This window comes from Chrysemys picta, chromosome 21 (genome assembly GCF_011386835.1).
Source record: "Chrysemys picta bellii isolate R12L10 chromosome 21, ASM1138683v2, whole genome shotgun sequence".
NCBI lineage: Eukaryota > Metazoa > Chordata > Testudines > Emydidae > Chrysemys > Chrysemys picta.
Genome location: NC_088811.1, coordinates 5,465,849 through 5,493,633, shown reverse-complemented (window position 1 = coordinate 5,493,633; position 27,785 = coordinate 5,465,849). Strand labels below are relative to the sequence as shown.

Genomic DNA, 27,785 nt, shown 5'->3' with positions numbered 1-27,785 from the left:
AGTGCTTCTCCCAGTATCTAGTCAGAGAGCAGAAGCTAAATCACGTGATTTATCTGGCCAATTATAACTAATGAACACAGTTCAAGCAGGTAAGTGTTAACAATCAATCTACAGACATTTAAATAATTTTAGAAAAATTTTATGAACGCTTTGCTTTCAACTAGCAAATACATGTGAGAATCACAATCTGCTCACAGATAGTCCATGAACAGACAAAGAAGCTATGTTTGATGCATTACTCATTGCAAACTCTGTCCCAAATAGGAGGATTCTCTCTTGGTGTGCAGAAATATAAAGCCAAAAGATTAACCCTGAACCCCTTACAAGACAGGATCACTTCTTTGGAAAACACCAATAATATAAATAGAATCTTTCTCCAAAGATGAGGAATAGTTGTACAGATAACCAGTCTAATTCTCATCTCACTTACACAGAGATAAATGAGGTGAAACCGCATATATGTCAATGGAGTCACACGCTTGTAAAATTGATGACGTAAAATTGATTATATAAAAGTCTTTTGGGGAAATTTCTGAGGCCTCTTCCTTTTAGAAACAGTACTCAATTGCTTCCACCACTTCTCCTGCAGAAAAGCAACAGTATCCCTAAATTCTGCAGAATTGCAGAATATAACAGCATGGTCCTATTCTATTATCCTGTTGTCATCAATACACACTTTGAGAATCAAAGGAGGCTTTGATATGTGGACTTGAGCAGGTACGTAGATGGGCAGTTATTTTAAGTTCATCTGCTGTTTTCCCTGCATTACCCCAAGATGACAATATGATTCTGAATAGCTTTGTTTTTACTTCTTTTGATATAGACATGGTTTGAATGTTCTGGGTTAAAATTTTATAAGCATTCAGCTTGCACACATACAAATCACAACAACAAACGATAAGATGGATTTTACGCATCTCCCACACACTGTTGGGAAAGTGTACTTCTTTGATGTCCAGCTAGAACTAATATTGGAAACTTGTCTAGCATCGGTGATTTCCCATTAAAGCCAGGTTGGTTTTGAAGAAACCATTTCTTGCTCCATGGTGATCCAACTAATGCTAAGCCTGCTAAATTTGCTATTCTCCTCCTCGATTAAATATTTCAATTTCAGTGAAGAATCAACTTCAAGTGAAATCATCAACAGGCTTAGGTCCACCGTAAATACTTGTCCTCTGGTGCTTTAATATTATGGCAAATTGTCAAAATTGTCATTTCTGCATGTGCTTTTGCACATATCCTGTTAGGTCAAGATATTTGCTATGTGGTTTAATAGCAATATTTATATTTGAATAATAATTTTAAAAAGTAAAGACATCATAAGAAATCACTAACAGATATTGTAGTTAAATCACCCTGAAAAATGGAGCTAGCTCTGTGACAGATCAGCAGTGACTTATGAACATGTGTGGAAGGGAAGCAATTGTCTTTGCTGCTGTTACTAGGAAATAAACATAAAGTGTTGTATAGTAGTTACTATGCATACACAATACGTTTTACTTGTTAATGACATATATTCATACTATTCCCCATGTATTGCACTGAAAATGTATTCCTAAAATCTATTGGCAACTTTTGACCCAGAAACTACTAACTGCTTTTTGGGGTTTTTTGGAGGCCTCTGTGGGACTGCCTTGTTCAGTTTGAATTTATTTAGGACAAGCCCTCTTGGAGCCTAGTAAGTGGTACAGATCAGGTTCTCAGTTTGTAACCATAGGCAGGTGTTCTTGTGATGGTTTTCAAACACACTCTGGATTCCCAAAGGGCTCAGTATTTGAGCTGTGCTCTTCATCATTTCAACCTGTCCTCTGGGTGTTTTAATTTGGAAACACAACCTTAATTATCACAGCGATGCAGAAAAACCCCTGCTGACTAGACGGGGCCATCTTTGACCTGCTAAGGTGCTTTATCAGGAGATGTAAAACAGAATAATTTGAATACTGGCAGATTGTCAATACTTAACAGTTTTCCAAATGCTGTCTCCTGCTGAAAATGTCATGCAGCAAATACTGCAAAAAATTCATAAAGCAGTTATCCACTGTGATATGGGAGCAAATTGAAAGGTGATAAAGATTCACTGTTAACTTTTGTTGAAACTGAATGTGAATACAAACAAGCAAGCAGACCACACATCTTGATTTATTCAGATCAGACTGCACAGATTGGTGCAGGCTATTGAGCTATATCATTACCCTTGTAGAACCTTTTAAAGGATGGAAATGATTTTACTCTCTTAGCCAACTCATAATTTTAATGTTAATTTTTCTTGGGTTTTTGGTTGTAGATTACATTCCTGAAGCTGAAAGTATATGTTGAGAGTCAATGTATTGCCAATTTCTTAGCTGAATGCTTCATTTTTATTTGTGCCTCTTAAAAAAATCCAGATTGAATGATTATTTATAAGCATAGTTTGCTGCTCTCCTAGAATACTTAAATTCTTTGCTACAGTATGTAACCTTTTAGGATGTACTTAAACTGCTGGCTACAAATAAACTCTACCAATATCTCATCATCTATTAATAAAAATAACTTAATTGGGCTGCTATTAGATATTTAATTGCTTTCACAATGTTTGTACAGTACTTGCCTATAAAGCTTTGAATAATATTGCCTTAACTCATCTGAGTAAACTATCAATTCCCTTACGACAACAGACAAAAATCTGCATTCCACTTTTAACTTTCCCTGTGGTGCAAGTTAAATCTTTCAGGGGGCAGGTTTTTATTTTGTTGTGACCTCTCTCTCTGGCACTCTAAGTCCTCACAGATGATGGCTACTGAAACACTTAGGATAAATTTTCAACATTGTGTTCAGGGAACAAGAGTTGTGCAAATAATTCCCTGCACACTGGTTTGAAAATGTAACCCGTAGACCTGTATAAATGCAGATTTGATTGGCTCTGACTATTCTCCAGGGTAGCTGGGTTTCTGCTTTAATTAGACCCAACAGGCCAGATCCTGAGCTATTATAAATCAGCAGGACTCCACTGACTCCAATAGGGCTATGCTGATTTACATCAGCTGAAGATCTGGCCAAACTTGTGGACAGCTGCTTGCAATATAGAACCTTGGTGGATCCTCCATCACTGACCATTTTTAAAGCAAGATTGGATGTTTTTCTAAAAGCTCAGCTCTAGGAATTATTTTGGGGAAGTTTTATGGCCTGAGTTCTACGGAGGTCAGACTAGATGATCACAATCGTCCCTTCTGGCCTTAGAATGTGTGTCGCTGTATGAACTGCCAATTAATGGATTGGTTAATTGATTGTAGGATGGAAATAGGAAAAGGAATAAGCACATGTACAAAAAATTCAGATTCAAGGTATTGGTTTTAATCTATAAAGTTAGGGCCACGCAGCACCGCATCGTTGCAAGTGAATTCCTATGGATGCCATTTAATTCAGGTGACTTGCAAGCGGCAATTCAGGGCCACCAAGTTTAGGGTTAGTTCAAGACCTGACTCCTAGCTTGTATGTTTTATGATTTAATTTCAGTATATATGCCCAGAGCTGCATACAGGTGCATTTACGAATAAACAAAATCTAAAATAAAGAATTCTAAGAAATGATAAGGTTTTACAGCTGCAAGCTAATGAAATGACATGATACACTTTAGAAACATGAATATGCTCTGCCCTGCTCACAATGTAGTTTGTACATTTTCAGTTTAACATTATTCATTTTCCTTAGGAGAGTTTGGATCTCCATTAGCATGGATGGCATTTGAGAAGGAGTGGTTCCTTCAAGTTAGAGAATGTCAATGAGAAAATTAACTGCCTGAATCAAATTTGACCTGTGGATTAACATGGCACTTTGGTTTCCACTATGCAGCTCATTTTAACGGAACTGAATTGCTTTCACTTCAGACTTTGGGCCAGATTCTTACCTCATCTTTGGAGTGCCCCTGCAATGAAGTCACTTTGGATCAAAATTTGACTTCAGTTTGGTGGCACAGGTATAAATGGGAGCAGAGTCTGGCTCCTCCTAGCCTGCTAAAGCACACCCCAAGGGATTAATTTAGATTTCTGTATCTAACCAAAGCAATAGTCTATGTGTCAATAGTATCCAACACAGGTCCCACTCCTAGCCTATGTGGAATTCAGTATGTATTGTGGGGTGTCAACTACATTTATGGAAATTCCTGACAGTTTTCTATCCTGGTGTAATGCTGCAGCTATGTAACCCTCTTTTGCACCTCCTAGCTAGGCTGTAGATAGTGGTGGTTATACATGCTTATCAGTATTTGTGCCCAATTCTAAAAGCTCTTGCCATCATATTCAAAATGCCTAAACTTGTCACTACCTGATTGTTGGGCAATATGTAAAGAATTTGTAATATAAAACTTTTTCCACACACACACTGAGCTCTAGTGCTGCCCTGGGGAAGAATAAAAATGTGTGTGGATGACATGGTACATATTATGACACAACCCTCTTGATTCCCATCAGTGGAAGTTGTGGGCTAGGGCAAAGGTTCAAGGCTGCAGAAAGCTTTTAGAGCTGCAGAGATACAAGCACTGGAATGTAGCTAAGGTTTAAGATCCTGCATGGATGAAAGGTACTAGCTATCAAAGTTGGGGGCCAAGTGACCCCAGAGTGGGGAAGGCAGGCCAGAGACCTTAGAGAAGGGGCATACTGTAACTATCAAAATATAACCCCTCTTTTTTAGAAGGCTATTTTGTGGTGGATAATCGGGGTGGAATTTCCAGAAGTCCTAAATCTGTTCTCACCAAGTCATTGAGAAAAAGCCCATTGACGTCAGTGGGAACAGAGTTAAGCCAACACGGAGCACTTTTCAAAGCCCTGCTTTAAAAAAGAAGGCAGAAGTACAAACAAAGTTAACAAATTAGGAAGGGGACAGCACAACTGTAACACTGAACAGTGCATCTACTGGCCCTCATCCTCAAACATAATTCTTTGGCATGGAGAGCCAGGACTTCCGACAGCGTGCAAACACATTGCTACTGATGCCCAGAGCTGCAGCACTGCCAGCTCCAAATGATCAGGGGCAGAATCCTCCATTGTGGTGATCCTTAAAAGGTGACCGGTTAGTGTTTGTAAAACTTCTGTCAGATTCCAAAAGCAGAAAGAGATTGTTCAAAAACGTAACCAACACTGTCTGATTTACATTTTAAATAATTACCACTTCTTGAAGATCTTGAGATAGATGAAAGCAGGGCCGGCTCCAGGCACCAGCTTGGCAAGCAGGTGCTTGGGGTGGCCATCCGGAGAGGGGTGGCAGGTCCAGCTATTTGGTGGCAATTCAGTGGACGGTCCCTCACTCCCGCTCGGAGCGAAGGACCTTCCGCCAAATTGCCACCGCAGATCGCCATCACGGCTTTTTTTTTTTGGCTGCTTGGTGCGGCCAAAATCCTGGAGCCAGCCCTGGCTGAGAGAGAGAGAGATTTTCAGAGGTACTAAGTGGAGTTAGGCACCCATCTCCCATTGGGCATCTAACTCACCTTAAAGCTGTTGAAAAAACTCCCTCTAGCTAATAAATGTCTTAGTTTTTCTGCCACAGAGAATGACACCACAGTAGCCATGACCTTAACTTGAAAACCATTGCTGTCCAAATAATGTTCCTTTACAGATTAACTTTCTTGCACCTAATCTCAGCTCAAAGGTGCATTTCCTGCTGAGAGGGTAGGGAGAATGGTTTTGAAAGTTTCACCAAAATTGGTTACTCTTTTTTGAGTTATATCACACACACACACACACACACACATGCCTTGAAAAGAGGAATCACCTATAATTATTTAAGCCTCAAACTCTCCTTGAGGTGGGTATTTATTATATTATTATTTCTAGAGAGGGAAACGGACAGAGAGGTTAAATGACTTATGTTCGCACAGTAAGTCAATAAACAAACCTAGGAACAGAGTCCAGGAGTCTTGGCTTCCAGGTCTCCTGCTCTAACTACTAGTCACAACTGCTGTACAGAACCAAGGATCTGTAGGGGGAAAAAATTAGATGCCCTAATGTGTGCAATAATTCCAGAGGCTAGCATATGATGATACTAATGCCATCTAATAATATCAGGATCACAGATGTCTGGAACAGGACAACCAATTTTAGGTGCTCTTTATCTGCAGCTGTGTGAATGTATAATGAATTCTTGCTATTGACTCCCTGTTATAAGCCAATGACTGTGCAGTCTACAACATCAGTTCCTACAATTTTCTTTTTGGCAGAATCTGTTTGGAAGCTGTAACAAAATTCCCAGGAGTAGAATGCCCTTCAAAATATTCTGCTTGGCTATACAGCCTGAGAGACTACCTCTGAAAAATCCTACCATGGTTCTAGGAACATAACTGACAAGGGGAAAAGAATCCAAACACCAATTCTCAAGAAAGGGCATTCATTGCAGCTTTCTTAATAAATAATAATTCTTTGCATTCACCCGTCACTTTTTATTCAAGGATTCAAAGCATTTTACAGACAGAGAAACTAAAACCATTATGGAGTAGGTAAGTATATCGTATATATTTTTTACGTGGAGTCCGAGAGAGGATCAGGCCTACTTTCTCAAAGGTATTTAGGCCCCTGTCACAGGGGCCTCTACGCATTGCAGGTGGCGCCTCCTACTGGCCACATCTGGGGATTAGTCCTGCCAGCCTGACACCCTCTTCTTGTGGTTCGTTGGGCCATTGTCTCGCTCTTTTAGTCTTCATGGCTTAGCCCTCCAGACAAGTCACAAGAGTCCTCCCATTCCAGAGCATTATCATAGTCTTTCACACTGTCCCAGGCAGTCCCACTGCCTTCACCGATCCACTCCCTCAGTGGCTAGAACAAATGGACCCAGACAGTTTTGAAGTTCACTACCCAGATTGTGCCACTAATTCAGTGGCTGGTAGGGGAACCCAGGTCTACCCTCTACGCTGGGTTCCACTCGAGGGGCTGTATCTCCAGCAGCTAAGATCTGTACTAGCACAAACCTTCCTGCTGCTCCCCTGGACTATTTCATACTTTGCCTATCCCAGGCTCGCATTCTTCACCCTTCTAGCTAACCTCCTATCTTCTGGGTCTGCTAGCAAACCCCTTCCTCTTGTCCCCAAATCCCTTTCTCTTGTCCCAGAGAAAGTGACTGCAGCACTCCTCCCTGCAGCCTCCTTTCTGCTTTCAGCTCCCTGGTTTTATAGAAGCCCCACCTGTTCCTGCACAAGTGAGCTTCCCTTAATCAGAGCTCTCCTCTCAGCCTATCCCCCGCCCTCCACAGCCTAATGGGTTAATTGGCTCATCTGGCCTACGTTAACCCCTTCAAGATGAGCGCGTGGAGCAGCTGCCATCACAGCACCCAACTTTCATTGATTTCAATGGGAGTTAGGTGCCTAACAACCTTTGAGGATCTGGGCCTCAGTGACTTCTTGAGGTCCATGAAAGAGACACTGGCAGACCCAGCAGTGGAACCCAGGCCTGCCTCTAACCACCAGACAGTCCTGACAATATCCTAATTCAATCCACTCCTGCTTATCAGACACTATGGTGATGAGTGTGGTATAAATAAGGAGATAGGTAGATTCCCCAGACACAGTGATGCCTTTATCCCCTTGTTATCATCTCAGAGGTTAGAAATGTTAGTGCTTTGTTATCTCCGTAATAGGCACTATACAAAAACCTGAGCCAGACAAGATACTCCTTTTTAATACAGATCTTACCATAGTAATCTATAGCGTTCTAATTCCACAGCTAGATTGCTGCTTGATGCTACCAGTGATATACATGTGGATTTCCAGTAGTGAAAATGCACTGGCTTGTCTCTTGGAGTGGAGTCAGCCATCATAACAACATAACACTAGTGATTCATGCTCTGCATTGGTTATCTGATCACTTCTAGATGCCGTTCAAGATATTGGTTATAATATATAAAACCTTAAGTCTTGGATCCCCTTATCTGAGTTTGCCTCCCTCCCTAAGTACCACCATGATAGCTCTGATCTGCTGAGCTCCTCTTGCTATTCATTCTTTGGACTGCGCTCTCCAGGGTAGGTGGCAGGATATTTTTGGTGGATGACCCAATCCTCCGGAATTTGCTCCATCTGGCTGTGTGTCAGAGCCAGAGTTTGGCAAACCTTAAGGCACAGAATGCGTCCTATCTGTTTGTTCAAGCTTTTGATTGACAATTAGATCATTTTTAATAGCAGGGAGTAAGGTGGTTGTTACTGGGATTTACACTGTCAGTGCAGTGGGTGTTTCCAACAAGGTAAGAAGTATCCAGGTGGTGAGGCTATAAGGGGCCATTACACATCTTTAAATAAATAATACCAACACTGATTTTAAAAAGATGTTGTCTAACTGCAACACACAATATCCCAGGGTTTCTACTGAGAAGCTTTGAAACAGCATCATACCTCTTCAGTCTTCTTTTCCCTTTTAGCAACCGATTCCTTATTGCACAAATTTACTCATTCAGAAATGGTAGCACACACAGAAGGTTACTGAGGTGTGGAGGGTGTGGAGAGAAAAGCAGGCTTATAAGGAGTTAACTATGGTTCCCTTCTTCCCTCCTCCTTCTTCAGATTTAGGAACTCCTCCATATGCTGTGTTCCATTTATTATTTCTGCATTGCATCAGGAGGGAAATATTCACACTGAGCCACAGGGATTAAAGACTGAAGCTCCAGAGAAGTCAGATCACATCCGTCATATCCAGCTGTTTCCAATTCCAACCCTTCACACCTGCTTTTATTTATTATTCCTCGCTTAGACAAGACAGGGCTCATTTTTCAATCTTTAAACCTTTTCTTAAGAGGAAGAAGAAGAAAAAACAAAGAAAAAGAAATCAATCTATTCCTTTCTCTTTTGTCTCTATGAGAAAGCCCACCAAGAAGAGATTAAAACAAACTACTGACATGGCGGGACTCTGACTTAATGGGAAGCCACACAAATATTGAGGCTGGACAGCTCCCTAAAGCATGTCTCCAGCATGGTGGGGACTTCACGATGGAGCAGAAACTGTATCAATTGCAAGGATTTACTGTTAATGTAGATTCTTGTTGCAAGTTTTCTTATGCACATTTACACTGGTTTGTCAAGTTTTCGCTTCAGATGTGCAAATAACCACAAGGGGTTTGGGAAGAGGGGAGAAATCTCACTTTAGTTTAGATATTTCCTGGCTCCTACAGGGCTCTCCACTTTTACTTATCCTAGACTATCATTCCATGGTGCATGCTTGTATCTTGTTCACAATCCATTCCAACCACTCCCCTCTCTCAGTCAGGAGCTCTGTCTCTCTTCAGGAGACCAAATAACTGTGTTGATTTTTCAGACAGTGACTGATAAACCTTCCTAATTGAAATCCACCCTGTGTCACTGTCTAGCCTTTTATCAGGGCGCCCCCTTTTATGGTCTTTTCAGTATATGCAGTCATTTTCATTAATAGCTCTTCACTTACTATTAAGCAGCACTTCAAACGTATACCAGATACACAAATGCACCTTGGGCTGATTGCACAAACATCCTCACACTCCCATCTGCAGTTGCTCTTGTGGCATATGCCTAACATACCAGCCTATCATTTCACGGCGCAAGCGTCTATCTTGCTGGCAATCCATTCAGTCACTGTGGGAGAGACATTTTGATTGTACCCCTCCCCCAATCTGGCGCTCTGGATCTATTCACTAGCTGGATTGCCTCACTCACCAAATAACTGTACTAATTTATCAAACAATTATTGATGACTGAAAACTTAGAGTGGGGTTTTCAACAGCACCTAGGGAAATTAGAAACCCAACTCACACTGAAAGTCAACAGGAGTTGTGGGGAGGGTCTACGTCCTTTAGTTGCTTTTGAAAAATTTTATCCCCAATAAATTTTGTTCTCCTTAGTAAGCTGTATGGCATATGAGTAGAGCTTGTTTTCCAGGGATTATTAATTTAATTTTTCAGGGTTAATTTTTAGCAATTTTTGAGGTCTGTGTAGATGTCCAAAAATTGGGGGTTTTCAGGACTCTGATACTGTAATGAGAAGATTTTTTAGGTACTTCCCAAAATTCTTGTATAAATAGGATATACTTTACTTTTTATACTATATATAGAAAAAGACTAAATGTTTGTTTAAGCTTTGTACGCTTGCTATTGAGCCCCTGAGTTTAGCATTTGGTGCATGTCCCCTAGGGCGTTTTAACGCAGTACTGTTTCAAACAGCACTATATTAAAGCACACTAGGGAACCTTTAATGCACACCAGTAGGGTCTATCTGAACCAATTAATGTGTAGCCATTAGTGAGCTTTAGAAATCACACCCCCGTAATTCATATTATGCTCCATGTAGACAAGTCCTGAGGTACAAGCCAGGGAGCAGGGACATCATCTATATAAACAAAATGCAGTGGGAAAGAGGTGAAACCAACATGAACCGAGTAACTGCTTCTGGTGCTTTTCCATTATTTGTTGTTTTTATTTATTTATTTGTATCGGTTGGTTTTATCCATGTTTATCAGTGAAAACATAAAATCAGAAGCCCTATGTCTGTTCTATAATTGCAGGGGCTGTGGTGGTCCAGGACTTACAAGTACACACACAGTTCAGAAATTTCCATTATATACTTCTCCAGACAAAACAAAAACACACTTAGTTTAATGTGCTTTTCCCCCCTACTACTGTGAGATTTTCATTGCCACTCTACACCCACCAGTCACAGAAGCAGGAGCTCCAGCTCTTGGACCCTATGGATCTGCTAGAGGCTAGGCAATCTCCTCTGCCTTCTGGCCCCATGCTGTGCTGATAGTGCTCTCCCTACAGGATGCCATTCCTGGAACTCCCCTTAAAAACTGTATTAATTCCTGAGCACATTCACACTGGTTTGGAGGCTGCCCAGCATTGTGCCTGACCTTCCATGGTACCACCTCCTTGCCCCCTGGTGGTGTATGAACATGTGCCCTACAGCGGGACACACGGCACGATCTTGGGAAATGAGGAACAGGACAACTCATTCTCCTTTTTGAGTGGGTAAGACTGGAGGTAAGAGGCATGGTGTGGATATTAGACTCCATGTGATCTGTCCACGTTGGGATGTTTCCTCATGCTTCCATCTGATTACTTACCCCAGCTATACAAGTGCATGTTCAGTATAGACCATGATTCATGTAAAAAGACTGGTAGATAAAAATTGCACAATATCCACATCAGTCTTTTTTAATGGGCTGGCTCCTTCCTCTCCATGAAAGAAGACTTTTTAAGAATGAAAATGATAACAGACTAGATAGAAGATATAGCCTGGCTGTTTTTAAATCCTACCATAAATTGTTCATTTTAGACGTTCATCAACTGACATTTCCCTGAAAAAACAGCTTTTAATTAATTATGGTTGGTCTTACTCCTTATTTGCAAATAATTTCACATGTGAAGTTAGGCTTATTGACGGCAAAGAACATTTTCTCTAATCATTGCAGCCACAGGTCTGGACTCAGTTCACCACTGGACTTAGTCTGTAATGCTCATTAATCCATTAAAAATCAGTTACTAATTCAGCTTAAGTGTGAAGATTTCTGCTTTAAGGGAGAATAAAAAACAGTGTAGCAATCTAATGCACCTTGACCCTCTATTTATATCTTTTTTAGTCTCAGTTCGGTCTACCACATATCCTCAGGGAAAAAAAACCCAGACATATGTAGAAATCTCAAAATTTTTGTGGTTTTTCAGAAGAACAAGAACACAACAGATTGACATCTGTAAAGAACAATCAGTGTTGTTTCGTGAGTCAATAGATACCACCCAATGGAAGGATCAGACACGTTCCATGCAATTTTTTAAAATTGTTGAGTGGGATAGAATGGAATAATTTACAATGCACTTATGCTAAAGATCCATCCCTTTTTCAGTTTAAGAGTGTTACCTAAGGACTATAGTACTGTGGCTTCATCTATTCTGGTGGTGGTTGAGTAGGCTACGTGTAGTTAAACGCTGCAGTGAAAAGCAGGCTGTGTCCACACAGAGGCGTGTACCTACCTGTGTCAGTGAAAGGCTCTGGCAGGACGGAGGCAGCTCCCCACTGCTGGAGCCTTTACCCACTGTCTCTCCTCTGCCAGAGTCTTTCCTTGCTGCTGGAGACTGGTCGAGAAAGACTCTGGCAACAGGAAGGCAGCGGGACACTGCACTGCTATTTTTAGCCCCCGCTTGGGCATGTAGAGAGCTGTGTATGGCACATAGCCACGGGGTTCAGATGTGTCTTTGCTCACCTATGCAGTGCCTCGCTGTCTACATTGCTATTTATACCCATGCCAGGGGTGTGTGTAGTGTAGAGGTACTGTATGCATCTGATTCAAGAGGTGACTATTCCACTAAGGTTGATGGGAATAATGGATGAACCCTGAGAAGGGAATACCACACTGAGTTCACAGCTGAACCTGTGCCCATGTAGTCTGGATGTGTGCAATAAGAAACCCCTATATCAGCTGTACTACAGATATACTGTTGCGGCTACCCGGTCTCTGTAAAAGAGTGACATACATTGACTAGATATACTGTGAAGCAATAGCCCATGATACAATGTTAAAAAATAGATTGTATGGTTTGCAGTAGCATCAAGTGTCTATTCAAGTGTAAAAAAAATTAATTGACTCCATCTGTATTGGGCTAATGACTGATTAAATGACTAATCACGGAAGTCTTAATTAAAACCATTTTTCTGTACAGAAGAGGATGGGGGGAGGTAGGTGCTCATTAATGTGTTACAATGTGTGTCAGATTCCGTTTGTGTCATTTACTAACAGCCGTCAAATGAGTAATTATGCACAAGGTCATTTTGTGTAAACTTTTCGCATACATCATCAGACTGATTGGATTAGGTCTTGGTGCTCGACTGGGTTCTGCATGTGGCTGCATTTTTCCATCACAAAACAGGTAATTAAGATTGCTGAGAATAAGCAATAAAAGAGGTTGACATTTCTTCCGCCTCCCTTGCCCCACTCCCCAAGCCAGCCAAAAGATTCTTGCAGGACTTTCATGTATTGTTGGATAAAGCCCCTGGCCATGTTTACTAAATCAGGCCCATTCTCAGCAGCTGACACAATTTAAGATTATTCAGGAAATGACAGTGATCTCTATCACATTATGAAATTCTATAATATGCAAGGAATTTCTCTCATGAATCAAATGACCAGGCTACTTAAAAAGAAAGGGAAAAAAAAGAGAGTCCTTTTAAGTAAAGGAAGATGGCAGTCTAAAATTAAGAGATGATTTTAGATTTTATTGGCTAGTCACTTGCCTGCCCCGATGCTTAGTGACCTTTGCTATGGAAAAATAACAAACTCCCTCTGCCCTGACAGCTGGGCCCAATCTATTTAAAACAATATATTAAAATAAGTAGTAGATTAAAAAAGATACATCTTGAGCATTAAATAAGCCAACTTTCCACTTGCATGTAACTCATGCCTATGATCTATGCTTTTTAATGAGAAGTGTTGCATATAAAATGCTACAGCTGTGCCAATGCAAGAGAGGAGCCCAATGTATAAACTGTAATATAGAAATACATTGAATGATACTGTTGTCCTCCAATTTCTAACAAACCACTGTTTCAGCCACTGGAAAAACGTTATATCACTAGTTCTAAAACATTACGGTATGCTAAAGATTATATAATAATGTCTTGTTTGTAAACTAAAGCAATTAATGAAGCTTGTGTGTGTGTGTGTATAAAGTAAGCCAATTTGTCGACATTTTTGGGTACAGACAGGTTACTACTATAGCAATGCAAGTGCCCAATCCTGCAAACATTGTAGTCTTACTGAAGTCAAGTGAAGACTACTCAGGCAACTAGAGTTGCAGGATGAGACTTTAATTCAGTTCCTCTAGAATCAAACCAATCTGCTAATGTGGATTAAGACTTCTTCATAAATTACCACTTTAAAAAAATCTGGTCTTCTGGCCTATAATGGTGATTGAGAGAAATCTGCAGTGACATTCACTATAACCACATCCTTCTGTGAAACTGGGGCATGTTGTTTTAGAGTATACCCAATTGATTCAAGACTATTGCTCAGAATATGGATGAAGAAATTACAGGGACAAAAAAGATGAAAAGAATCTTAGTCATGACTATGTAATTTCTGATTATACTTTTGGCTTGATTAAATGCTCTCCTGTCTAAACTCTTCAAAGTCATGTAGGTTAGATGAAATGTATATATAAAGCATTACAGTTTCAGAGTCATTTGAAAAATTTTGCTATATTACCAGCTCCAATCAAATCTCAGAAACAGATTTCAATTAGTTTTAATTAATTAAATTGTAAACTTTAGTCAAATTTGACCCAGCATACCAAGTAACTGAAGAAAAATAAAATCAGTGACCACATATCCCTGATGATGCTGAACACAGTTATCTTAGAAAGAAAAATGTATTTTAATAATAAATCAAGGGCTGGAATTTATTATAGGATTTATTGAGGGGTGAATTCAGCTCTGGTGTAAGCAGGTATAACTCAGGGGATTAATTTGGTCCTCAATGCCTAAAACAATAACCAAACCCAAAGATGAACTATTTCCTAATCTGGCTGAAAAACATGAAATTTCTTTTCATTAGAAGAAAAACACTTGCATTTTTAAAAATATAAAATTCCTGTGAACTCCAAAAATAAGTAACCTATTAGTCAGAGAAGATCTTTCAAAACCTGAAGTGAAATTTTATTTTAAAAAAATGGAACAATTCAGCACAATCTGCACTCCCCTTCTAATGCAAATGAAAAACTATTGCACAACTACTTAAATTACAGGGTGGTGTGTCATTCTTAATCTTCATAGAAATGTAGGAGTTCCTGTTTCAATCACTTCTATTGTTTGAAATATACCAGATGATAATGGAGTGGCTGCCACTGTGGGCAGAGATTGATTCTTATGTGAAGCTAATAAATGAGTTAATGTATAACTTGCTGTAGGTTACGAAGAATTACTAGACAGCGGAGAAGATCAATGTATGAGACAGCTGCAAGTACATTAGGTGACCTAATTGTCTGAAACTCCAGCATAGTCTCTTTTCATACATGCATTGATTATATAGGTTACTCATTAGCTTTGATGGTTTATAAAGAATTAAACCAAGTTAAAAACACTAAGGGCCAAATTTATCCCTGGTGTAACTCAACTGAGCACTACATTATGGTCAGGTTAGGAACTGTAGCATCCAATTTCTGGTATTTTGCAGAAATCATAACTTCATCAACTAACTTCTTCAGTTCTTGAACCAAAGTGATGGAACATGGTTAAACATCTATCATAAGTCTGACTGTGTATAGAGGAATTCGATCCAAAGGACAAGAATTAAGAGTAAAAAGAAAAAGCTATACCAATATGTTGCTATACTGAGCAAATACTTAACGATGAAGAGAACCTCTTAGCTGTCAACTGATTGCATATTGGGATCAGAACCGTGCTAGCCACAAAGACAATAATTAAGAAGCATGGTTCTGATTGTACTCTACTTGTGAGCCTCTTGTCAACATGGTGATAGTTTGCATGGTTCCAGTGTGGACAAATGCAGTAGCAGAAACTATGCCTTACTAAACTAGTTCTAACAAGGCTACAGACTATTTTTTTTTTAACATGGTTGGGATCAGGAGAGGGACTTTCCCCTCACACTATGCCTCCTCTCAGAGGCACAGCAGAAAACAGTGTTAAGCGCAGATGAAAATAGTGTTACAATCATATTTCAAAGCAACATCAGACATGAGTACACCACATAGTGTGGACACAGGCAAAAAATTTCAGAATATATCACAAACCAATTAAGCATGTTTGCCAACAAGATGTCATAAAAATCTTTTAATTGCACTTCTCACTTAATATGGCATAGATCTGATATTCCCAGTTGTATTATTTGGGGCCAAATAATGCTCTCCGTTACATCCATGCACTGTCACTGAACTCAAAGGAAAACAATCTGCTTTCAAGCTTAGTTAAACCATGATAAATGCAACCATGATATTTAAATTTATGAAAAAAAATACCATGATAGTGTCTTTTTCACTGAAATTTTTAAAAACACAGGGAACAACAGAACTGATTCTATTAGATGTATTTCCTGCAACACCTGGGTCTACACATATTTATGTGAAAAAAATGTTTTACAGATCTCTGTCTGTAAGTACATCTCACGTTGAAATACAGCATAAAGCTTATATTGATTTATACTCAACGAGTGTAATAGGACACTGCTTCGATTTTATAAGCACAGACGTGGTCACAGTTAAAAACATTTCTCAAGCTTTCTTTCCAGGCTTGTACTCCACGTCAGATCCACAAATTCTCATAGTGACCTATATAATGATCACCCTTATTTTCATATTAAATGGCACATCCTAGTTAACAAAACTGCAAGACCTGCATTAGTAGCTTTTTAAGGATCACTGCCAGTATGCTAATTACAGTCTCAGAAAATAAATTCCAAAAGTTCAGTTCCAGACATGGCAGGAACTATTTTCTATGTTTTATTTTCCATTTCTGGAACAAACGCTAGGTTTACATTTAGAGAACACCTGGGGGCTGATTTTATTTAATTAATCAGCTCTTTTGGGCAGGATCCTTCTTTCTGTTCTGCCTTTGAACAGTACCCAGCATAATGGGGTCGTGGTCCATCAGTGGGGCTCCTACATGCTACCTCAATAGAAATAAATAGTAGTAGTAGTAATAATTTTCAGAGATGCTGAGCACCCACGGCTCCCATTGACTTCAATTGCAATTGTAAGTGCTCAGCACTTTTGAAAAATCAGGGGTCTGGAGCACATGACTTATGAGGAGAGGCTGAGGGAACTGGGATTGTTTAGTCTCCAGAAGAGAAGAATGAGGGGGGATTTGATAGCAGCCTTCAACTACCTGAAGGGGGGTTCCAAAGAGGATGGAGCTCGGCTGTTCTCAGTGGTGGCAGATGACAGAACAAGGAGCAATGGTCTCAAGTTGCAGTGGGGGAGGTCCAGGTTGGATATTAGGAAAAACTATTTCACTAGGAGGGTGGTGAAACACTGGAATGCGTTACCTAGGGAGGTGGTGGAGTCTCCTTCCTTGGAGGTTTTTAAGGCCCGGCTTGACAAAGCCCTGGCTGGGATGATTTAGTTGGGAATTGGTCCTGCTTTGAGCAGGGGGTTGGACTAGATGACCTCTTGAGGTCCCTTCCAACCCTGATATTCTATGATTCTATGATCAGGTTCGTAATGTAAGAAAAGAAGAGAACTGGACAAAGCATATTTAAAACTATTACCTGGTATTCCAATTTCCTCCTTTTGATCTTTAAATATTGATTTGTTATTTACTTTTGTTCTTACACCCATTTATTTATTGTCTCCTCATTCATCTCTCTCAATGTTTCTTTGGTGCCTTATATTTCTGATGCATTTTCTTAAGGAGGGATATTTCTAAGCTAAATTTGATTACTAGCAAGATATGTGTGTAGATTTGCCTATTCTAGGTAAGTAGATGATAGGTCTTCCAATGTCTTTTATCTTCCAACACTGGCTAATTCTTCCATGCAGCTTTTGTCTAAGGTTGATATATTCTTTCACTCGTTCAGCTACATTCCCATTTACCCTGATTTCTTTTTTCTATCTGTTGAGCATTATCTCCATCATGTACATTTTCAGGCCCAGACTTTAGCTCCTCTATCAACTCTTGAAGTTCATTTATATTATCAGGAACCAGGACAATAGCTTATGCAAAATGGCAGCTCTCTGTTTATGATGATGCTTTTTTCTTTCCAAACTTATCTCTGGAAGACATTCTGTAGATACACCATAGAGCGCTTGGGAAAGCTTTGGTCTCCGAATCTTTCGGCTTGTGTAGGCATACAGTGTAATATACATACAAAAGCACCCAACACTGAATGTACAACAGTCTGAATCCCAATGTCTACCATCAGCCATTATCTGAGGTAGGTTTATCATTATTAATCCTTTGGGCACAAGGTTTACTTTCAGTTCAGACTCTACAAAGATTTGGAAGCTTTTAAAAGTAGTTATTTTTTGTACTCTGTAGGTGAACTTACAGGGTCTTCTTTTCTACCAGCTGTAGAAGGAAAGGGAATCACTCAATTAAGCTTCTCCCAGTACTTTCTCTTCCTCCTGGAATACTAGTTTGATTAACCATGGAATGCAATGATGAAGACAATGAGATAAGACATTACTAGTCTGGAACCTATCAGTCCAGATATGCAAATCAGACAGGTATAAAGGAAAAATTTCCCACCTGAAAACTGGATGTCTGTGATTCAGACATTTGTATTCTGAAAGCAGAGGTGGATGATTATAGGTTACTTTGTGCCCTAAGGTTTTGAAAATCTTTAAGCTCATCAATCTACTGTACTCATGCAAGGATATATTTTGTACCAGGTGTTCATCTAGTCTAGTGTCCTATCTCTGACAGTGGCCAATACCAGATACTTCAGAGAAAGGTGAAAAATCAGAGGTCCCAAAACTGTGGGGCTTGCCCCTCTACGGGGACATGGAGGAACTTTTGGGGTGGGGGTGGGGTCACAGCTGGGGCCCAGACCAGCCTGCGTAGGGGGTGGGGAGGGAGTGCCATCCAGCTCTGAGGCTGGCCCCATGCCCGGGGTCCTGGCTGTTGGCCTTGGCCCCCAGCCTCAGCTCTGCTCCTGCCCCCAGGTGTGTCCCCAGCCTCAGCCCCCTTACCCTGTCTGTGTTCCCCACTTCCAGAGCTGTGGTCCTGCTCCCGGCCCCGGAGGGTGGGGGGGAAATGGACAGAGGTAAGGGGAGGCACGAGGTAAAAAGTTTGGGGACTACTGGTGAAAATGGAGAGTGGACAGTTATAGAAAATAACCTGCCCTAAGGGAATTTTCTTCTCAATAAGTGCCAATGAATGAGTTGGCATAATTCCTGAATATTCATTTTACACTTTTTAAAAATTCTATCTAATGTAATTGAATGTTCTCAACATCCATATAAGTGTCTAATCCTTTTCATTGGCCTTAGTAATATCCAGAGGCAACGGAGTTCCACAGGTTAATTATGAATTATGTACAATAACAAAAATCCTTTTATCATTTTCAAATTCATTGCCTTTAAATTGTATTGAATATTGCTTTGGTATTATGAGAAAGAGTAAACAGGAACCCCTCTCGAAACAAAACAATCCCCCTTCTTTTCAACATCTCTTCATATGGAAGTCTCTCCATGCCTCTAATAGCTTTTGTTGCCCATGCTGCATTGCCTTGGCACTGCAAGCTTTTGGCACTCCAACCAGTTTGAAAGGTCATGATGAAGTGTCTTGTTCAATATCTAGAGGCCACTGAAAATCACAAAGAGGTTATTCCCGCAACTCTTACCGACACTGAAGTCAATGGAGCTGTTCATGTAATTACTAGAATGAGCAGACAAAGCAAGACGGGGTTCCATGATAGTTATTTTATGCTTTGCTATTCTTCAGCAATAGAAAGAGGTAGGAGGATTCTGGGCAATGGCAGATTTCCCTAATGTCAAGATTTTAAAGAACTACATGTATATCAACTGTAATCCCTTAAAGAGATAGTAAACGACTGGCAACGAACAGGAAGATTACAGCTAATGTCACCTCCATCACAACCAAAACAGGGGAAAAGGGTACACATGGTATCTTAATCTTGCAGATGACAACTTTACCATCTGCTCCAGAAGATGTCTCCTTAATCAGTTTGTTGATAAGAAGAGATGCAAATTAGATATCACCCATTCTTCTATTTGTTTTGTACAGAAAGCATAATTTTTGCATGAACGTCCAACTGTGTTCTCATCCTCTTTATGTCACAGCAACCTCATTTATCAGTCATTCTTCTCCATATGAAAAGATCTATAATGAGGAGTCTGTCATTGCCCAGCTCCTCTGAGTCAGGAGTTTTTATTTTCCCCTAATATTTGCTGCTTCTGCTGCAGTTTAATTTGCTGTTGTCTCATACCACAGCATTTATGCAGTCACATCCGTGGATAGAATATGGAAAAGGCTTAGTGTTTGCCTTCAGGGTTGCAAATGGATTAGATGGCACTGAGAAACCAGATTCTTGATCTGCTACATTTTCAAAGGAACTCAAAGGAAAGTTTGATTCACTGTACTGAAATTATTGTGTAATTATTCCTGGGTAAGAAGTCATGGCATTTAAATATTGTTTTTCCAGTGGGTCAGCTGGGCAAGAACGTCTGTAGGGTGAGGCTGTTGAAGGAAAAATGAAGTCCAGAACATATTACAGTTTTCTCTTTTAAATGAAAATCTCAAAAAGACAATAAATTATCCATAAAATTGCTTTTGCTTGCACGTGACAAATGTAACATATTCTGGTACTCCTTTCAAAAAAGCTATTTCTAGGGGCATAATATTATGCAAAAGCCAGAAATAGTAATTAAATTTCTTTCTTATTTCACATCTAAGCAACAGGGATCAAACCCATGGCTTTGTATTCTGAAGATGACATTGTTATTTAATGGAAGCAATTTCTACTAGTGTCTCTAGATTTCAAACAAACATCTGAAGCAATTTATACACACTGAGCCAAATGCTGATAAGATGCCAGAATTCAATTGTACTGGAATGGATCACCTTGATCTAAGAAGGAGGTAAGTGTCATGTGTTCTTTGTTAAGAGCCAGAATTTCAGTTATATAAATTCTATCATCACATTTTCAACTTTTAACATAATCACTACACTGCCTATTGATGATGCATAGTACACAGAATATCTATACTCTCAGCAACAATAGCGTAAGAGTTTTCCCTCTTTAACATACAGATAAAGGTTACAGTTACGTCTGAAAAACATGGGCTGTGATCTCCTTTTTACATCTAAACAAAGACACACAAAAGATTAATGTAGCTATAAACTCTCCAAAGCTCTTCATAGCTTGTTTAGAGAATGTCTTCCAGAGTTAGAACAGGAAAGAAAAATATAATTATCATAAACAGAAGGCTGCCAGCTATGAGTGACACAAACAGAAATACTATCGTACTATGACTGCCTGAACAGATATATATTAAGACTGACACTTCCACCTTTTTGTCTTTACTGATTTTTCTGATATTCCTGGGCCTACAGCCCTAAATTTCAAAACAGTTCCAAGACGGTCAGAGGGGAAGACCAATGGGGCAGAATAAAGGCTGGGGTATTCAGAGAAGAGATGTTGTAAGGGATAATTCATTTCTCCTATTGGTTTGTCTGTGTGATGGTTGCTTGGCAGAAAATCTGGCATTTGTGGAGGGGGGGGTGGGAGTTGTTTTTCCTCATTAGAGGCTTGTTTTACAGTCACTGAATCTCAGCTCTAATGAGACAAAAATGCCTTTTGGGGCTAAATATTGGGTCTTCTATAAGTGCCCATCCCAAGAGAAGTTGTTGGGTTGGACCAGCAGAAATAAGACACAGTACCCTGAAAGCGGGGGAGACGAGAGCACATTGGTGAGGCTAGGGGGACCAGGATGGCTGACTGATTCTTGTGCCTGTCAGACAGGTATATTTAAACTCTATTTGGCTTTTCAAAGGCCTGTTGGACCTTTAGCTGTCCTGTCCTCCCTCCACTTAGTTGTAGCACAGGAGCTGAGTTTTTCAGGATGTTATGGGTCTGAACAATCACTCGTTTTGGGATCAGAAAAGAATTTTTCTGTTAGGCCAAACAGACCTAGATTCAGTGGGCTTTTTCAGCTTTTCTGCAGCCTCATGGAGGCCCAGTTGGGTTGAAAGGAATAGGACTTGAAAATTTAATATTAGGAAAGGTAAGACTGTTAAACTTGTCACTATTTGTAGCCAGTGGCTAGTGTGGATAAAGGCTAAAAGGGCCACCTCCTAGAGCTGAGACCTGGGATTTCAGTGGTGGACCTTGTGCCTGTAGGAGAAGGGGAAACCTTAAGTCTTCGTGGACTGAGATCACCCCTTGGTAGCCATAGGGGTGTGGTTTCAGAAGTCAGCTGAGGCCTAGGGGTAGGCTGAGAAGGATTTTCACCAATTTATACATGGTGGGACCCTGTAACCCCACCACACTGGACCCCATTAAATGCTGGGTATGCAAGAGTAGGGGTTGGCAAACAGTGCCCCAGCATTAATTTAATAAAGTTGCAGCCTGATGCTTAAAATCTGTCCCTTGTGTTTGTGGTTCATTTGCTGCTGTGTCCTGATGCTCTGAACTGTCTACAGAGTCAGCACAACAGGGGGTTGAAACAGTAGGCAGTCTCAATGTTGTCACAGATGTTTCTATGACATACATTGGAAAAACTTTTTCAACAATTACTTTTGGATACTGAAGACATAGTAAAACTTTGCAGTGATGAAACCAGTACAGCTATCATGGGGTAACCAAAGGACTGGGAGTCAATGAGATTGCTTGGCTTCCTCTGCTTTTCCTTTAATACATTATGATAAATTTGTTGATTTTTCCTTATGGTATCACAATTATTTTTATTATGACACAAAGCAGCTATCATCAGGGTTATGTGTATTGTGTGATTCCCCAGCCAGTGAATCTATCCCTTGCCCATTCCTTGCTGCAGAAAATTTGCTCCAGAATCTAGATCTTCATATAAAATAAAATCTTTCTACGCCTCATGGTTATGAAGATTACATTTGTTTCACTGTGTCAAGGTTAACTAATGCACTGATCTCTGCCTGAACTAATAGCTCTGACAGAAGTGCCATATTTCTTATCAAGCTGACAAATTAAACATCAACATTGTTAATTATTTCATTGCTGACCAAAGCAGGAGAATGACAATCATGCCAGGAAGATCTGCATGAGCAGAGTCTCAATTTTAAGTTTCATTTTGAATGATGGGAGTATAGAGCTTGAAAGAGTACCTCTCCTTTTCTTTCCCCAATTCACCTCACGAACCATAAGAAAATATGATCACTGCATGACCACTGTTGTCCAAAGCAGCTCTGAAAAACTTTACTTGCCACATAGTTCAAGGAGACACTTTTTTTTAACATAGATTTGTTTATTCTAAACCATTCCCCGCCCCCCTTTCTAATCATCATCATCATCACCACCTTGATAAAAAGTGGACAACATAGATTTTATGTCTGGACTGATAAATATGAGAGCAATTTTAGAAGCATGATCTAATCCTCCTTTACTTATGACATTTCAAAGAGAAAAACTTCAAAGAGTTTATTCTAGAAACGGATCTGAAGTTAAAACGTATACACACACTTCCTGTGCAAGGTGCCCTGGTACATGTGTAGTTCGGTTAACGGTCACATCCAAATCAAATAGGTATAAATGTATATGTCCGAAGTAAATTATAAAAACATTAGAAATATATTGATGTCAAGTGTGAAAGGCAATCTTATATGATAATTGTGGCAGTGGTCGACAAAGAGAAAACAGAGTCGTTTCACCTCAGAGGAGCCCCTGTTGCTTGCTGCATGAAGGTAAGCATTGCTTTAAGTGGAAAGCGTCCTCCAGCTGAGCAGCAGAAATACTGATCCACACCTACCTGCTGTCTACAATTTTCTCCTGTGAGACTGTCATCTTCTCCGCTTTCTCAGCAGATATCCTTCCACTTGGCTTTTTGCCTCCTTTCTAGAGCGGAAAAAGGAAAATGTATTTCTGCACTGCTCAAGGGGACTGCCAAAAAGTGGAGTTGTAATTTATGATGTGCTAATGTTTTCCTTTGCGTTCGTAACTGAAAATAACTACTAATGCAAAATCATCATCGCTTGGATTTGGTGGCTTTTGATTTGTATATATGCTCCAGATTCTGCTATAACCTTCGTGTCACATATTTATTCCTGTAAGCAAAATTTGGCCGCCAACACCTACAAAATCAACATCCCTGACATTTCCCTTAGGCAAATCACAGTAAGGGAAATGACAGTTTATACAGCTCTGTATTTTTAAGAATCTAAGACAATTTGGATCATGTAGTCTGACCCTGTTCCTGCATTTTGTAGGAATCTGCCTACTTTACTCCCACTAAGTTTTTGTCTCATTGGTACATGACTGTTTGCAGCGATGGAGTCTCATCCACCTCCTTTGGTGTAGTCCTGGCCACAACAGTGCTAACTATTAAGAACCTTCTCCAGAACTTTTATTTCTTTAGCTTCAAGCCATTGGTCCTGATCCTACCATCTTTTAAAGGTATCTTATAAACCACAGCAGGCTAAATGCTACCTCTGTGTGCAACCCTACAGATGTCATTTCACTTTTTTAAATTAATGTTTTCTTTTCAGTTTCTTCATTAAAGTCATTATGGCTGATCACAGAATTTTGCTCTTGGTATTTGATTGGGCTGATATTTTTAAAGCATCAGTAAAGTAGGAGAAATTATTTTTGGAAGTCTTAAGAAAATGAATCATTGTTTTAAATATTTTTCCACATTCACACTGTACTGTGATACAGAGCCTATCTGTACTGTTGTAGGTAACACTGAATTTGACAAGGCTGAAAGGTTGATCAGTTTCACTTGTCTTTTTTTTTTTTTTCTGATACTTTGCTTTGGGTCCCCTCCTGCAGGGATATATTGCAAAGCCAGGGAAGTTATGATCAGAAGCATTACCTGAATCAGATATTTTTTCTTTTTTTTTTAATTCTAGTGATTGTCACAGGAGAGATGTTATCTTGTATTTTTTATCGTCAGAAACATTATAGTTAGCAACTGAACATTACAATTATTTAAGGTTAGTTTACAGTCAATTAGATTTCAGGAACTTTCAGCATTATATCTTACTATGGCTCAAATCTAATCTAAAGATAACTTTTTGACTGGTTAAAAAGCTATGATTTTGGTAGTTACCTATTCATACAAAATACTGTTTGCATTGAAAAAATGATATATTTGTGCCGTAGTTTTACTCTAGTTTTCTATATGGAAGAGTGGTCTACCTGGCTCATGTCTGGTTATTTATTATTAGTATTTCTATCAGGGCAGTACCTAGAGGTCCTGGCTGAGATCAATGTCCCATTGTAAAAGATAATTCTTGCCCTGAAGAGCTCACAACCTAAATGGGCAAGACAGACAAAGGGAGGGAGAAAAAGAGATTTGCCACTGTTGCTGTCAGAGCTGGAACTGAATCCAGATTTCCTGAGACTCAGTCATGCATCTTATTCACAAGACTATCCTCCTCAAACATAGTCCACAATTTTACACCATTAGTATCCTATCGATACTCTGGATTCTTCATTTTGGCTCTACAGCTGCTGGTGAGTCAAGAACACACATGAAAATCTACAGAGATGAGTGTCTTTTCCTATGCCTTGAACATATAAAGCTGTATATTTTGTTAATATTGTAGTAATCTGTATGAACTTCACACCAGCTATGAGCTCATGTGTAATTTCTTTTTTCCAAAAACTTGCAAAAGAACAAGTAAGTATTAGCTACTGTAGGACTTTGCAGGAAGTTACACGGGCTTTTCAGGGGACTTGCAAATCATATTTAGAAAATGAGAACAAACAGTGGGTCACCATCATGGTCTCATATTATCTTTTGTTCAACATGTAGGTGAATGTGTTCGCCTTCTCCGTAAATATCACCATTTGGAAGGTGTCACTGGAGATAGTGTGGAAAACCAGGTATATTATCACTAATTACTTGTTTGTTTATATCAGAAAAAATATTATGGTGCACCAGATTTCTGCAGATCTCAAAAGAACTCACGGTTGCTCTCTTTTGCTGCTGTTGATTAACATGGGCATCTGGAGGGACAAAGTTGCCAGGAAGTGAAACACTAACTAACAATTAACATTAGTTATTCTTGCCTTGCCAAATTTGACTTGCTCATGGCCGGCATTTTTCTTTATGTGAGAGCAAAGCAGTTATTTTTTTCCCCATCAACATCATCACAATGGAAGAGCAGATTTGGTGCTTGGGCTTGTATAATTATCCAATGATTTTGCAAGGATGAATTAACAGTATTGATTTATAGAGGGAACTGAGACATCTGATAAAGTGTCCAGTTTGCTTGGGACAAATTAAAAATGTTTTATAATGAAGTCTTCTTACTTTGTTTAGTTCATCCAAAAGCATGAATGGTTGATAATTAGCCGGAGGAGGTGCAAGCATGATGTTTCTGAAAACAACACAGCCACGCTCCACTCTCTGACTGGCAGGAGGACGGAGACTTTCACCTTCAAATCCTGAAAAGTGACAAAGGAAACACATTTAAGAAACCAGCAACAAAGTGCTATGAGCATAATTAACTAACATCTCAAACTGGGGATCTCAAACTGGGGGTCGGGGCCCCTCAGGGGGTCGCGAGGTTACAACATGGGGGGGTCGCGACCTGTCAGCCTCCACCCCAAACCCCGCTTTGCCTCCAGCATTTATAATAGTGTTAAATATATAAAAAAGTGTTTTTAATGTATAGGGGGGGGTCACACTCAGAGGCTTGCTATGTGAAAAGTACAAAAGTCTGAGAAACCTTGAACTAACATAACAGCTGCTAATGCATCTTTATGTGCCTGATTCTGCCACTCTTACTCACATGAGTAATACTTTACTACATAAGTAACGTCATCACTTCTCAAGAAGTGAAGATACTACTCAAAATAAATAAGGGAGATAGAATTGGGTCCAGTTATATTGTTTGCAAAGTAATATACTGTAGAAATTGTAGGAATTAAATGTACTGTACGATATGCAACTGTTTGCCTTTCATGCAAGTGCCAAGACAAGTATCAAACCTTGCTTTATTGGTATCTATATATTTAATACCCTACTGAAGTCTTGTAATTCACTCAGCAGATGTGTTTTTATATTTGAGGGGGAGGGGGAATCTTCTTTGTGACCATCTGTATCTTATAGAGATCAGGAGAGAAGATGTTTTACATTGCTAATTTATGGCACTGCCTACATCATTTAGAATTGGCTGAAGTAGATATGGCAAGGCTAGGCTATTGGAAAGTGCTTTGTTTGCTTAACCTAGTAGTTATGCTCAGAAACAGCAAGTGTTTTCTGCATAATAGAAACAAATCATACATTTGTAAAAAGCTAATATGGATTTACATGTATCCTCCCTTTATGAAGAGTGACGGCAACAGCAAATAAATAAATATATTCAGGGATATTAAAACACTTTCCAGACCTTAAATAAGCCGCACAACATCCCGAAAGAACAGATAAATATTATTAGGCCCACTTACAGTGACATAAACTGAGGTATCGAGGTTTCAGAGTAGCAGCCGTGTTAGTCTGTATCCGCAAAAAGAAGAACAGGAGTACTTGTGGCACCTTAGAGACGAAGAAGTGGGCTGTAGTCCACGAAAGCTTATGCTCTAATAAATTTGTTAGTCTCTAAGGTGCCACAAGTACTCCTGTTCTTCTTTTTGAGGTATCGAGGGTTATGTAACTAGAGTAAGGTCACACGACTACTCAGTGGTATAGCTGGATATAGAAATCATGGGGCCAGATTCCCCATCCTACATGAGCTCTGCTCCGGTACAGTGAAGACGAGGCTGCCAGAGAGCTGGTTGTGTCCCCCTAATTTAAACCACATTGCCCTCGCATATCTTAGAGGAGCAAGGGAACAGCTTTAACTTACACCACTGGCATAAGGACCCTCAGGCTTTATGTCAGAGGAGGATTGGGAGTAGTAGAGATCTGTTCTGCCATGCCCTGCTCCACCTCTGTAATGCCATCTTCTTCCCATTACACTGATGACTGAGGGAGGACAGTCAAAGGATGGTGAAGCCACTTCCACCAGCAGAGAGTTCCCTACACAGGAGGCTGTCTCTGCTGGCCATCTTGACTGATGCGTTGCAAAGTGGAAACTATAGCTAAGGGGTGCACCCTCCTCAATATACACAGTATGCAAAGAATTCAATCTCTATTTAATTGTAGCTCTTCTGGCAAAGTATTGCTGTGAGGAATTTGGTGGTGCTGTAGATTTGTCTTTACTAGGA

The 27,785-nt window shown here is 39.8% G+C and overlaps 1 protein-coding gene across 12 annotated transcripts in view; it reads right to left on the bottom strand.

Annotated features, from left to right (window-relative positions):
• The window catches only part of MORN1 (MORN repeat containing 1), a 199,608-nt gene that overhangs the window by 110,937 nt on the left and 60,886 nt on the right, over positions 1-27,785 (bottom strand). For 11 of the 12 annotated variants that reach the window (XR_010594256.1, XR_006175372.2, XM_065575224.1 and 8 more), the window contains exons 11-12: positions 25,888-26,021; positions 23,380-23,465 (exon numbers count right to left, since the gene is read on the bottom strand). Coding sequence is in view for 10 of the 12 variants with exons in the window: in XM_065575224.1 (XP_065431296.1) it covers positions 23,380-23,465; positions 25,888-26,021 (220 nt within the window). In the remaining 2 variants the exon portion in view is untranslated. The remainder of the gene's footprint in view (positions 1-23,379; positions 23,466-25,887; positions 26,022-27,785) is intronic. The other variant, XM_065575226.1, reaches the window with a different exon arrangement.